Below are 11488 nucleotides of genomic sequence, written 5' to 3' on the forward strand. Positions count from 1 at the left end.
TACCAAGAGAAAAGTCTACTTAGGTGTAAATGGGTCTTCACTACTAAAGTCATAGCTGATGGGAGTGTCGAAAGATATAAAGCGAGATTAATAACAAAAGGATACACTGAAACTTACGGAATTGACTATGAGAAGACATTCGCTCCGGTAGCCAAGATCAATTCTATTCGTGCCCTACTGTCCATAGCGGCAAACCGTGATTGACCCTTGCATCAACTCGACGTAAAAAATGTTTTTCTAAATAGAGAATTAGAGGAGGTATTCATGGATCTTCCACCAGGATTTGAGAAGAAGTTTGGAGAAGACAAGGTGTGCAGATTGAAGAAATCCTTGTATGGGCTCAAGCAATCTCCTCGCGCCTGTTTGAGAGGTTTGGAAAGGTGATTACAAAATATTGACACACTCAGAGTCAAGTTGATCATACTATGTTCTACAAACATTTAGAAACTGGTAAACTCGCTATACTCATTGTCTATATCGATGATATTATTCTTGCAAGAAATGATGCTAGGGAAATTGAGACATTGAAAGAAAAATTGGCCACAGAATTCGAAATTAAAAATCTGGGAAATGTAAAGTACTTTCTCAGTATTGAGTTTGTCAGATCTAAGGATGAGATCTTCATTAATCAGCAAAAGTATGTACTCAACTTACTCAATGAAACTGGAATACTTAAGTGCAAATCAGCTGAAACTACGATTGAACCAACTAAAAGGTTACAAGTGACAAATAAAATAGACGACATTAACAAAGAACAATATCAGAGACGAGTGGGAAGACCAATCTACTTGTCACACACTCATCCTGATATATCATTTGTTGTTGGCATGGTAAGTCAGTTTATGCACTCTCCAAATACTCATCACTTGGATGTTGTCTATAGGATCCTTAGGTATCTGAAAGGAACGTCCGGAAGAGGACTGTTGTTCAAGAAAAATGAGCACTTACAGATAGAAACATTTACAGATGCAGACTGGGCTGGGAGTGTTACAGATAGAAGGTCAACCTCAGACTTTTCTAGGAGGAAACTTGTAACCTGGAGGAGTAATAAGCAAAGTGTCGTGGCAAGAAGCAATCCTAAAGCTGAACTCAAATTTGTGGCTCATGGGATATGTGAAGTTCTATAGATTAGATGAATTCTCAAGGAGTTAAAAATTCATAGTCTGTCACCATTAAAGGTCTACTGTGATAATAAGTCTGTCATCGTCAGTCATCGTCAATCTCGTCCTTCATGATAGGACAAAGCACGTAGAGATGAACAAACACTTCATCAAAGAAAAAATTGACAGATCTGCATGGTGTATGTTCTTTCTAACGACTAAGCAGCGGATATTCTAACAAAGGATTTTCACCAAAAACAGTTTGATGGTTTAGTGTGCAAGCTAATTCTAAAAAATATCTTCATGTCAGCTTGAGGGAGAGTGTTGAAATATCTAATTTAAATTACAGGATTTAATATTTTTCCTCTTATATTCAGAATTTATTCTCCTTTGTTCTTAATATTATTTGGTAGTTGTACAAAATCACGTTTAATTAGTCTTGTAATGTAAAAGAAAATAATTGTACTCTATTTAGTTATTTTCCTTATTTGGTAGGTGGGAGTTCTATATGGAAAGGTATCTGGAATTGAATCAGTAAGAAAGATCCTTGTAGATCTACCTCTCTTTCCTTGTAACTCAGAAGTTACACGCTTTGCAAGTGGTTTCACGGCATGCGGGAACTGTTCCTAATAAGGCAATGAAATTAGTTCACCCTCAGCATAATTTGCATCAGCTATTCCTCCATCCTCACCCTCAATTTCACCGTTGACATCATGAACATCATGATTTGCATCTTCTTCACCAGCAGTATCACCACAGGCTTCAACTTCTCCAAGTGTTTGGGTGCTCTGTCCCAAACCACAAAGTCTTGAGCTCAAAGCCTATTAAACAACTATCAACGATATCGCTAATATATACATGACTGCAGTTGCTTGAACCACCAGTTGAACCATTATAGGCATCTTCTATATCACACAATTCTATAACTTCGACAAGCTAAGCAGCTACTTGCCTTCCAGCGTTCTTTGAGACGCCAAAGATAACAGTTTCCCAGCACCGAACCGATGAGCTTCCAAATAAAAAAAAAAAATCTCCTAGTGCAAAACAAAATGGAATGTTTAATGTGAGGTACAAAGCCACACATCATACAATGCAGAAATGATGATAGATATGAACCGTTTCAAGAATTTTAAAAATATCTATATATTTACATATCAAACATCTAAATTTCAACTTTTACATATTTGGCACCTTCCCTAAGCATAATAAGGTCTAAGAGTGATATTTTGTATGTGATGTGAAATACTTGGGTGGTATAAATGTGAAACATGAATCTACGTTAATGCCTAGTCCTGGGTGGCATAAATGTGAAAAATGAATCTACATAGAAATTGGGTGTTATATACGCTCTTTAAAAATGAATTTTCAATGGTTAGCTAGTCCTGGGCCAACATGAATCATGTAAGATTCATAGTCTAGAAAGAATGGAACTTTTTGTACTTTTCTTGTGTAATGTTTCAAAATATTTGTTTGACTTCGTAAGGCTAAACCTCCTTGGTCAGTTCTCCTTCTCTTTGTCGCACAAAACAAAACATATTCCGTATCGAGCACATAGAAAGCCTGCAAAAGATTTAATGTTAATGAAATTTGGAGAGCACAAGGCATCAATTGTGTGCCAGAATCAAAATAGTTGGATGCTTATCAAACTGCTTTGGAAGTTTGTAAGTTTACCTTTGAGGTGAGACTTGTTGTCTTGCATTCCATACCATTAACAATTCAAAGACCATCCAAAGTACTGCAATCAATAGAATTCTCATCATCTTCATTTCTGAATTTTCTTTTATTCCTTCATGATTCATAGACAAGTCAACAACGAGGAGAAATTAGATTTTCATGACTGCGGTTATATACTTTTGATGTTATCCACACCTCATTAAAATGCCAAGCCTCTTCTTTCTATCTGAAATACTGGAAAGGAAATCATTGTGCAGGTACGATGAAAAATAAGAATCAAATGTCAATCTATTTTCTATTCATGTTTATTTGGCATTCTTCATATTTATTTAGCTTAAGCATTACTTTCAAAAAAGTTTCAGCATTTTTGTTGTTTTGATTATTGCCTCTAGAAAACTAGAAACTATACAAAAAAATTATTTCTTACTACATTCTTAAAAATCAGAGTAATATTTCTTACTATACATTGTTATGTTTATGAAGTTTTCGCAACAAGAGTTATATGTTGGCAAGAAGTTGCATTTATTTTTGGGTGAACGATCAAATACTTTAAACTTTATTTATAACTTATGTGACACTTGCAGTTGAAGTGAATTTATTTTTTTTTAATTTAATGATAAGGCAATCTGCCAAGTTAATTCCAAATGCATTGAATTTTGTTGAGCGGCTTGTTAAGTTCAAATGTTCCTTCAAATTTCTTTAATATTGGAGTTAAAATGTGAAGTAAAGATCTAAATTAAGTAATGGCTTGATAAGTTGGTGGATTTCTCTGTAAATTTGGTCAAGGTTAAATCTTGGGAGTCGTAATAGGATATAGTTACAGCCTAAGCAAGCATTAACCGCACAATCTTAGATTCATGTTTCAAAAAATTAATTTTATCTAAATTTTGATTTTTTTTTTATTACTTATTGCTTCTTTCTAACATTTATAAATAGAAGGTCAGTGATTTTGTACAAAAAAATTACCTATTAAACATAAACTTTTTCTTTTGGAGTTGAAATTTATACATATTTCTAGGATGTGATATTATTGTTCAAGTACGAGACTTGATGTTTAGATTTTTCTTTTACTCAATACTTATTTATTTACTTATTGCAATCAAAGTGGATTTCGATTTAGTTGTATCAATCACATATCTTATTTTCTATTTGTGTGAACGAAATTTATATCTGTAATTTGATTTGGTTTATCCCTCTTTGGATATTCATTGTGTCTCGCATGGTTATATCTTCTTTCCCGTTTTTTGCCATTCAACATTATTCAGACAATTTGCTCTTGAATCTTTGTATGTTGCATTAATATATATGCATGTTGTCGAATTAGATTATTTACATTTTATAGAGAGTGGTTGCAACCGTATCAATATTAATGGAGCATTTTCCTATCAAATTGTTTTACTGGTTCCAAATTCTTATCGCTTTCTACACTGTTCTTTCATGGGTTTCCTACAAGTAAAATTTACAATGTTTTTATCTTTCTTGGTGGGGCCACCTATCTGATGCTCTTCCTGAAATTCCTCTTATTTAGAACATGATGATCTGAACTTTGCTATAACATAAATCTTAAAGAAAATTTATAAAGAAGATTTAAACAGCTTTAATTTTAGAATAAGAGAAACGTAAGAGTGTTACCATAGATATAACCACTGATTTGTTGATTTAATGCTACAAATTTGAGTATACATTCCAATTATAACACACCGCAACTTGGCTCTGCGTTGAAGTAGCATCATCCTCATTATTATCAATGCATCATTTTATTGTTTCAAACATCAACATTGTTAACTGTTTTTTATTTTTTCATTGTTTTCTTACAAGCAAAATTTTCGAAAATATTTTAACCTCATTGGGAATTCCTATCAAGTTCTCCTCTTGAAATTCCCCTTATATTTGATCATGATGATCTGATCTCCACCATAAATCTTAAAGAAAGAATTATAGGTGTTTTTTTTAATAACATAAATCTAGGAGTGAATTAAAGCTACAACCAGTGATTTGTAGATTCAGTACTACAAATTTATGCATCAGTCCAATTATAACGCTCTACAACTATGCTCTACATTGAAGTTGCAGCAGAGTCAGAGTAACTAAACATGCCAACATGCATCATGAAATGTAGTACTTATTTGAGGAAAAACTATTTGCAAGAAAATGAGAGAACCAGAGCTAAAAAACAAGTGTTTTGATCACTTTGTCTTCTCTTATTTTTCTAGCAAAGGTGTTCTTTGAAATAAGAGAGTTTTTTTTTTGTCTTATTTCTTCATGTTTATTTGGCTAAATTCTAGTCTTAATAGAAGATTTTGAGGCAAAGTGTTGATTTTCCTTGATCTGATCTCTTCATAATAATATCGATCTCAATCCTTTTTTTTCTTTTTTTTTTATTTGCTTAGTGGTTAAGACGTGGCACAAAGTGTTAATTTTTTTTTTAATTTGATGTTTATCACAAATCAAATATATTTTATCTAGAACTCCGTGTTATCAGGAGGTTCATGCACTCGATATATTTAAACTTCTTATTTCTTTTAAAGTACATTTATGTACATACATGCATGAAATGTTTGAAATATCATGTGATACTATATTTTTGTGTGTAGTTATTTAGAATGTCAAATATTGAACATTTTCAATCTGCATCAAGTAGTGAAAAATTATCAGTTGCACTTCATGATGAAAATGATAGTTCTCAACCTGTTGAAGTGACTGTTGGAAGCACTAGTATTGAAATTGAATGTAAGAAATGCAAGCAGAGAAAATCATCTGTTTTGGAATATATTATTGATGTTAAATCAAATTTCAATGGGGTTGAAAAATCATTTGTTCAATGCATTTGCTGTGAGATAAAAATCCTTAAACTCAAGTCAGACACAACCTCACAGCTTCTTAGACACATTAAGGAATGTGCTAAGATAAAATCAAAGAGTCAACAACTAGTTAACTTGTCATATGAGAAACAAAATATACTAATTTTTTTGTCTTTCGAAGCTGACATTGATTCAGAGTTTCCTAATTTCTATGATTTTAAAAATTATGATCAACAACTCATAAGAGAGATGATTGCAAAGATGATAATTGTAAATGAGTATCCATTCATGATGGTTGAATATATTTGGTTTAAAATATTGTTGAAAATGTTGAATCCTAACTTTAAAAATATTTCAATAAACAACATAAAAATTGATTTGTATGAAAGTTTACGAGCATGAGAAAGAAAAGCTTAAATCTTGCCTTAAAAATGTTCACATGATGTCATTATCTGCTAATTGTTGGCCCCTAATCAAATTATTGGATATATGTTCTTGACTGTTCATTATATCGACGAAACATGGAAGTTAAATAAATTTATTATCAATTTCATTGAATTAAAAACTCCACATATAGGCACTTATATTTGTGAGTTATTTGTGAGTGTTTGTTGGAGTGGAAGCTTCAAGATAAAATTTCCACAATTACTTTGGATAATGCGAGTAATAATGATGTGACAGTTAATTCCTTAAAAGCGAATTTTGAATCACGAGGAATGCTGCACTTCTGTGATTTTTTTTTATGTAAAATGTGCACATATCTTCAATATAATGGTCTAAGACGGGCTAAAGAAGGTGCATGAAATCATCCAAAATATTAGAAAGTCAGTGAAGTATCTGAAAAAATCCCCTGCAAGATTACATAAGTTTGTAGAAATGACAAAGCAATTAGGAGTTGCAACTACAAGGTTATTGTGCATTAATGTTTCTACTAGACGGAACTCAATTTTCAACATGTTGGAGTCCGCATTTATCTATAGTACTATTTTTTATCACTACGTAATTAGAGATATTAACCATAAATGGTTGTTTGTTAATTCAGAATGAGTGAAATATGAGAAAATCAGAAAGTTTCTTTCAATTTTCAATAATGTTACAAAGATGATCTTTGACGCTATATGTTCTACTTCAAATATATTCTTACCTGCAGTTTTGCATGTTAAGAAGATTTTGTTCGAGGAGTCATTGTCAGAAAATGAATATATGAAAAATATAGCTATGAGTATGCAAATCAAATTCAACAAATATTTGGGGGAATGTAATATTTTAATGTCTATTGCATCAATTTTGGATCTTATATTGAAACTCAAATTTATTAGATATATATTCCCGAAAATATACTCACAATGTGAGGTTGAGCAAAATTTTAAAATAGTTCAAGATGCATTGTGGGAAATATAATTGTTGGTTGTAATGTTTCAAACGAGAGTTCTTCAAAGGCTGAAGATCCTATGAGTTCCTCAAATCAATTTGATGTTATGTTTGAGTTTCAAGATTTTGTTGTCGTTTTTGGATCTGTGGAACCATCAAAACTTGATTTACAAGTATACCTTGAGGATGGATTATTTATGTGTTCGAAAGAAAACTTTGATGTGCTCAAAAAAATGCAAAGACACTTACGGTAATCCTTTCATTAAGTATATTATTTTCTAATTTCTGGTGTATTTTATTTATTTTCAATACTATATACTAATATTTATTTATATTATTTTTTTTTAGCAAGAGATCATTGACGAGGAAATGTTTAATATTCAACTATCACACATATGAAGCTAGCTTAACCATTTTACTCTATACAAGAGCAATCATTGCTAAGAATTTACATTATTATTACAGTTTTTAACTTTAAACAGTTGTTATTATTTTTGTATTCAACTAAATATATAATTAAACTATGTCTGCTCGGATACTTTTTTTCTTAACAATTTTAAGACTTGAAATTACTTTTTTCTTTCTGAAGTTGGAGTCTGAATGGGACAAATGTTTACAATGCGATTGTGTGATCCTTTAAGAGTGAGAATAGTGACTCTATATTACGCATAATGCATCTCTATTTATTTGGAGAAAGATAACGAAATTTGTAAGTGTTGGTATGCAGTTTTATTTGGGATTGCAAGTCGTCATCATTCCTACGATTTAACAGTTTTAATTGCAGTTTTTATTTGAGATTGCAAGTCTATTTCTCTAAAGCCTGTAAGCTTGTGAAGGCTCGTAAATTTTATTTTTTGGTTAGGGTGGAGTGGTGGTCGACATTGTTCAAATGGCTGCCCTCTTCTCCTGGATGGGTGAAGGCTAACTTAGATGGTAGTTGAAAATAAAACAATGTTGGGGCTGGTGGTATCTTTAGAGAATCTTTGGGCAAATGCTTTAGTTTTTCTCATTACATTGCTCTGTTATGTCCCCTATTGAAGCTGATCCTTGGACTACTTTATTGGCTTTATCTATTGCAGTTATTTTTAACTTGTTTGTCTTACAGCTTGAAACTGACTCTATTTTGCTTTTGGAATATATTTTGAAGAGGAAAAAGCATATTTGGGATTTGTTGATCCGCCTTAATAGGATTTGGAATTATGCAGCAGGTACTATCTAATAGCTCAATGGAGTTCTATTCATATGGACGAAAATTCTGCTTCAAGCTTGCTAGATGAGGGTTTTGAGGTGTCTATGTTGGTGTACATCATAGATTTATTGCAGGTGATCCCTTAGATGTTTCTGACATCAGATGCTAGTGTATGAAATGCTTACAGGGTTCATTTGGAAGGCATACACTTATGTTTGACTCTTAATGATCTCACTTATATATATCTAAGCTTATTATCCTGTTTCATGCTAGTTTTTTATTAATGTGAACCAGAAAATGCATCATATCTAGTCTTTTCGACTGACATTTATAGTTATCTTCAATTGCTTTTTTGTTATTACTATTATCATTGCGATGATTGTCTATATGCTGTTTTCTGTTCAGTTTTTGCTTACTATTATGGAACCTTATTTGGCTATTACTAGATCCAGTGAAGTGATGTTAGGGGCTTAGGAGAGGCGCAACAACTCCCAAAATTGGTGAGAGGGTTGTTTCCCACTCTCCCCTCCCTGGTTTCGGTAGAGTTGCACTTTCTAGTTGAAGTTTGGCAGGGAAGTATTAAGTATATTTATGTTTTTAATTGTAGTGTAGGAAAGAGCTTATGCATATTGAAGTTTGGCAATGAAGTATTTAAGCATAAATAATATTTCTGAAAACTCTATGAAAGTTGAACTTTGTTACTTTTCATCTATCTATACATTCAGCTAACTTTTTTTACTATGAGAGAAGCAGAAGCTTTCGAAGAGCTTACTTAGGTGAGTAGTTTCAAGTTATCACGTTGGTATATGTGGTATTTTATGCATATTATTTTTCATCTATCTTTGCTTGAGGTATTTGAAATTCAACCAGTTTTGATTGAATTTCAAATATAACGCAAGAGTAAAGCTTTGTTGGCTGCCTGTGTCACTCATTTTTGTTTTTTACATTGATTCTATTTATCTTTAAGATATTTGTTGTAAAGAAAAATTTAGATTTCTTAATGAAATATATCATATTTAATTTTTATATTAGTGAGCCGAATTTTGTGCAAATTGTTTTAAATTTTAAATTACTTATTTGTATTTCATTCAACCCATAATAATTTAAATCATATTCTTTGTTTTAATAATATTAAGCTTTGTTGTGACTCTTAAACTTAAATGGCCTTTCTAAGAAGCTAAAAATTGGTCATTGATTCTGCAGTTAAACTGCGAGCTTCGCTGAAGCTGAAACAGCCAAGCAAGGTTGTGGAATTATTTCACTATTCAGCAGAATAATTACACTTTCATATTAGTAACCACTGATTTCACGCATAAACTAAGTCTTCTGTCCTCTTCAGAACTATTTGTAGAAGATGAAGATGTTGAAGAAAACTCTGCTGCCATCTCCTACCAAAAACCAATTTGCGTCAACCAAACAAGAGGTTTGATACCTGCGATGCAAGAGGAGATATAAGAGTGTAGGGCAGCTCCAGTATTGTTTTCGTAAGTTCATCGCCACAGCCCTATGTAAGATTATAAAAGAAAAAAATATTTTAAAAATTGAGGCAGTTAATGAAATATTTAGATGATGGAGGAGCTGGATGTAGCAAAATTTGTGTAGGCTATCCCTATACAGTGGAATTGAGTTGTATACATGTAAATTTTCTTTTTTTTTATTGATTTAATTTTGAATCCTGCATGCAAATATATCTTTTCATATGATATAATAATTCTGTGTATTTTGTGTAGGCTATCCCTATAAAATTTGTGAAGGAACACATTTGACAAAAACAATATGGAATTATTGTGTTCTGCAAAAGGAGATATAAGAGTACAGGACAGCTCCAGCACTGTTTTCGTAAGTTCATCGCCACAAGAATAGAAGATCAAACCTTATGCTCAAAGAGGCTATCACAACGCTCTCTGTCATGTAACTAGCTGATTAAAATTATGTTTTAGCTTATTTGATTTAGTATGATTGTATGTGCTATGTTAATTAGTGAAGCTGCCAATTTTCATTTGCTGGTCCTACTTCCTATTGGCATGCAATTTTGCTGTTATATTTGTTTTGTAAATATAATGAGAAAATTTATTATTTATACATTTTGGTTTTAACATTCATTGTCGTGATTTCAATAATTCAAAATTTTATTTTCATTGTTGTTATATTTGTTATGTATCTGATTTTATGTTATGAAATTTATCTACTTACCACATAAATTTTATGTATTTACATTTCTAACATCTAAAATTTTATTTTTATATTTATAATACTTTGGTTTCATAACATTTTAAACAATTTCGAACAATTCAAACAATTTGAACGATTCGAACGATTCGAGCATTTCGAACAATTCAAATAATACAAACAATTCGACCATTTCGAACAATTCGAACTAATTTCGAACAAATGGAACCAAATACGAACAGTGAGTTCACGAACAATTTCGAATAAGAGTCTATTTCAAATAAACTAAATTTCAAACGAACCAAACACAAAACACTAGCTCTGTTCGTTCGTGGTCGGTTCGTTTACACCCTATGTGTGAGCTGCAATGTGCATCATATAGTGTGATCCTTAAATCAATTTTCATTAATAAAAATATCTCTTAATCTTAAAAGGTACTCATTTTTAAATTTAGAAAATGATCATGATCGTATGGTATGATTAAACTTCAAGTTCTAGATGATCGTATGGTATGATTAGCTATAATCAATTAAATTTGATTTATCCCCTAATTTTATTTACTCCTGTTTCGCTCATATGTGAGAGATAATTATTTTAGCAACCTTTGTATATGAAACACAAACAAATATATGACTCACAGCAAATACATATTTTGGATAATTTAAAGCTACAATCTTCGAATCTTCTTGGCAAGCTTAAATTTTATGCATTTTCAGTATCTTGAAAAGGATTGATCATAAGCTAAGTTAATAATCATAAAACATGAGCTACTTTTGAGACATGTATAGTTTTCAAAGTGACCTTGATAATTGAATTGATTTTATATTCTTGACCTCTAAAGCTAGTGCAAAAAGCTACACAAAACCTATTTAAACCTTATTAGCTCAAATTAAATTATATTTATGATCATCAAAACACTCTAATGCCAATTTAGGTTCATGGGGTGAACATGTACTTCATAGTTGCATGAAAATTAGAAAAAAGAGGTGCAAGCAGAAAAAACAAGGAATTTGAAGTATTTTAGAACCATAAAAAGCTTTGAGGAGAGAATTTCTCGTCATACTGATAAACATTCAGCTATATTAGTAAAAATGTGGCATTTCTATGTAAGTAGACACAAAAATAATTTCAAGGGTGTCACATGGATATAAAATCAAGCATTTGTACGGTTTGCTATATAGAGG

General features: G+C 31.6%; 1 protein-coding gene across 1 annotated transcript; it reads left to right on the forward strand.

The window, feature by feature from the left end:
* The first annotated feature begins 264 nt into the window (after positions 1-264).
* On the forward strand, positions 265-1730 carry LOC110029211 (uncharacterized mitochondrial protein AtMg00810-like). The gene is made up of 3 exons (XM_020731392.1): positions 265-370; positions 445-830; positions 1596-1730. The coding sequence occupies exons 1-3, from the start codon at positions 265-267 to the stop codon at positions 1728-1730; spliced, it is 627 nt and encodes a 208-aa protein (XP_020587051.1).
* Positions 1731-11488: the final 9758 nt, after the last annotated feature.

This window comes from Phalaenopsis equestris, unplaced genomic scaffold, assembly GCF_001263595.1.
Source record: "Phalaenopsis equestris unplaced genomic scaffold, ASM126359v1 Scaffold000552, whole genome shotgun sequence".
NCBI lineage: Eukaryota > Viridiplantae > Streptophyta > Magnoliopsida > Asparagales > Orchidaceae > Phalaenopsis > Phalaenopsis equestris.

Coding starts and splice junctions, on each gene's coding strand:
- LOC110029211 (XM_020731392.1), top strand. CDS start 265: ATGGATCTTCCACCAGGATTTGAGAAGAAGTTTGGAGAAGACAAGGTG. Junction 371..444: donor TCCTCGCGCCTGTTTGAGAG/GTTTGGAAAGGT, acceptor ACAAACATTTAG/AAACTGGTAAACTCGCTATA. Junction 831..1,595: donor TATCATTTGTTGTTGGCATG/GTAAGTCAGTTT, acceptor CTTATTTGGTAG/GTGGGAGTTCTATATGGAAA.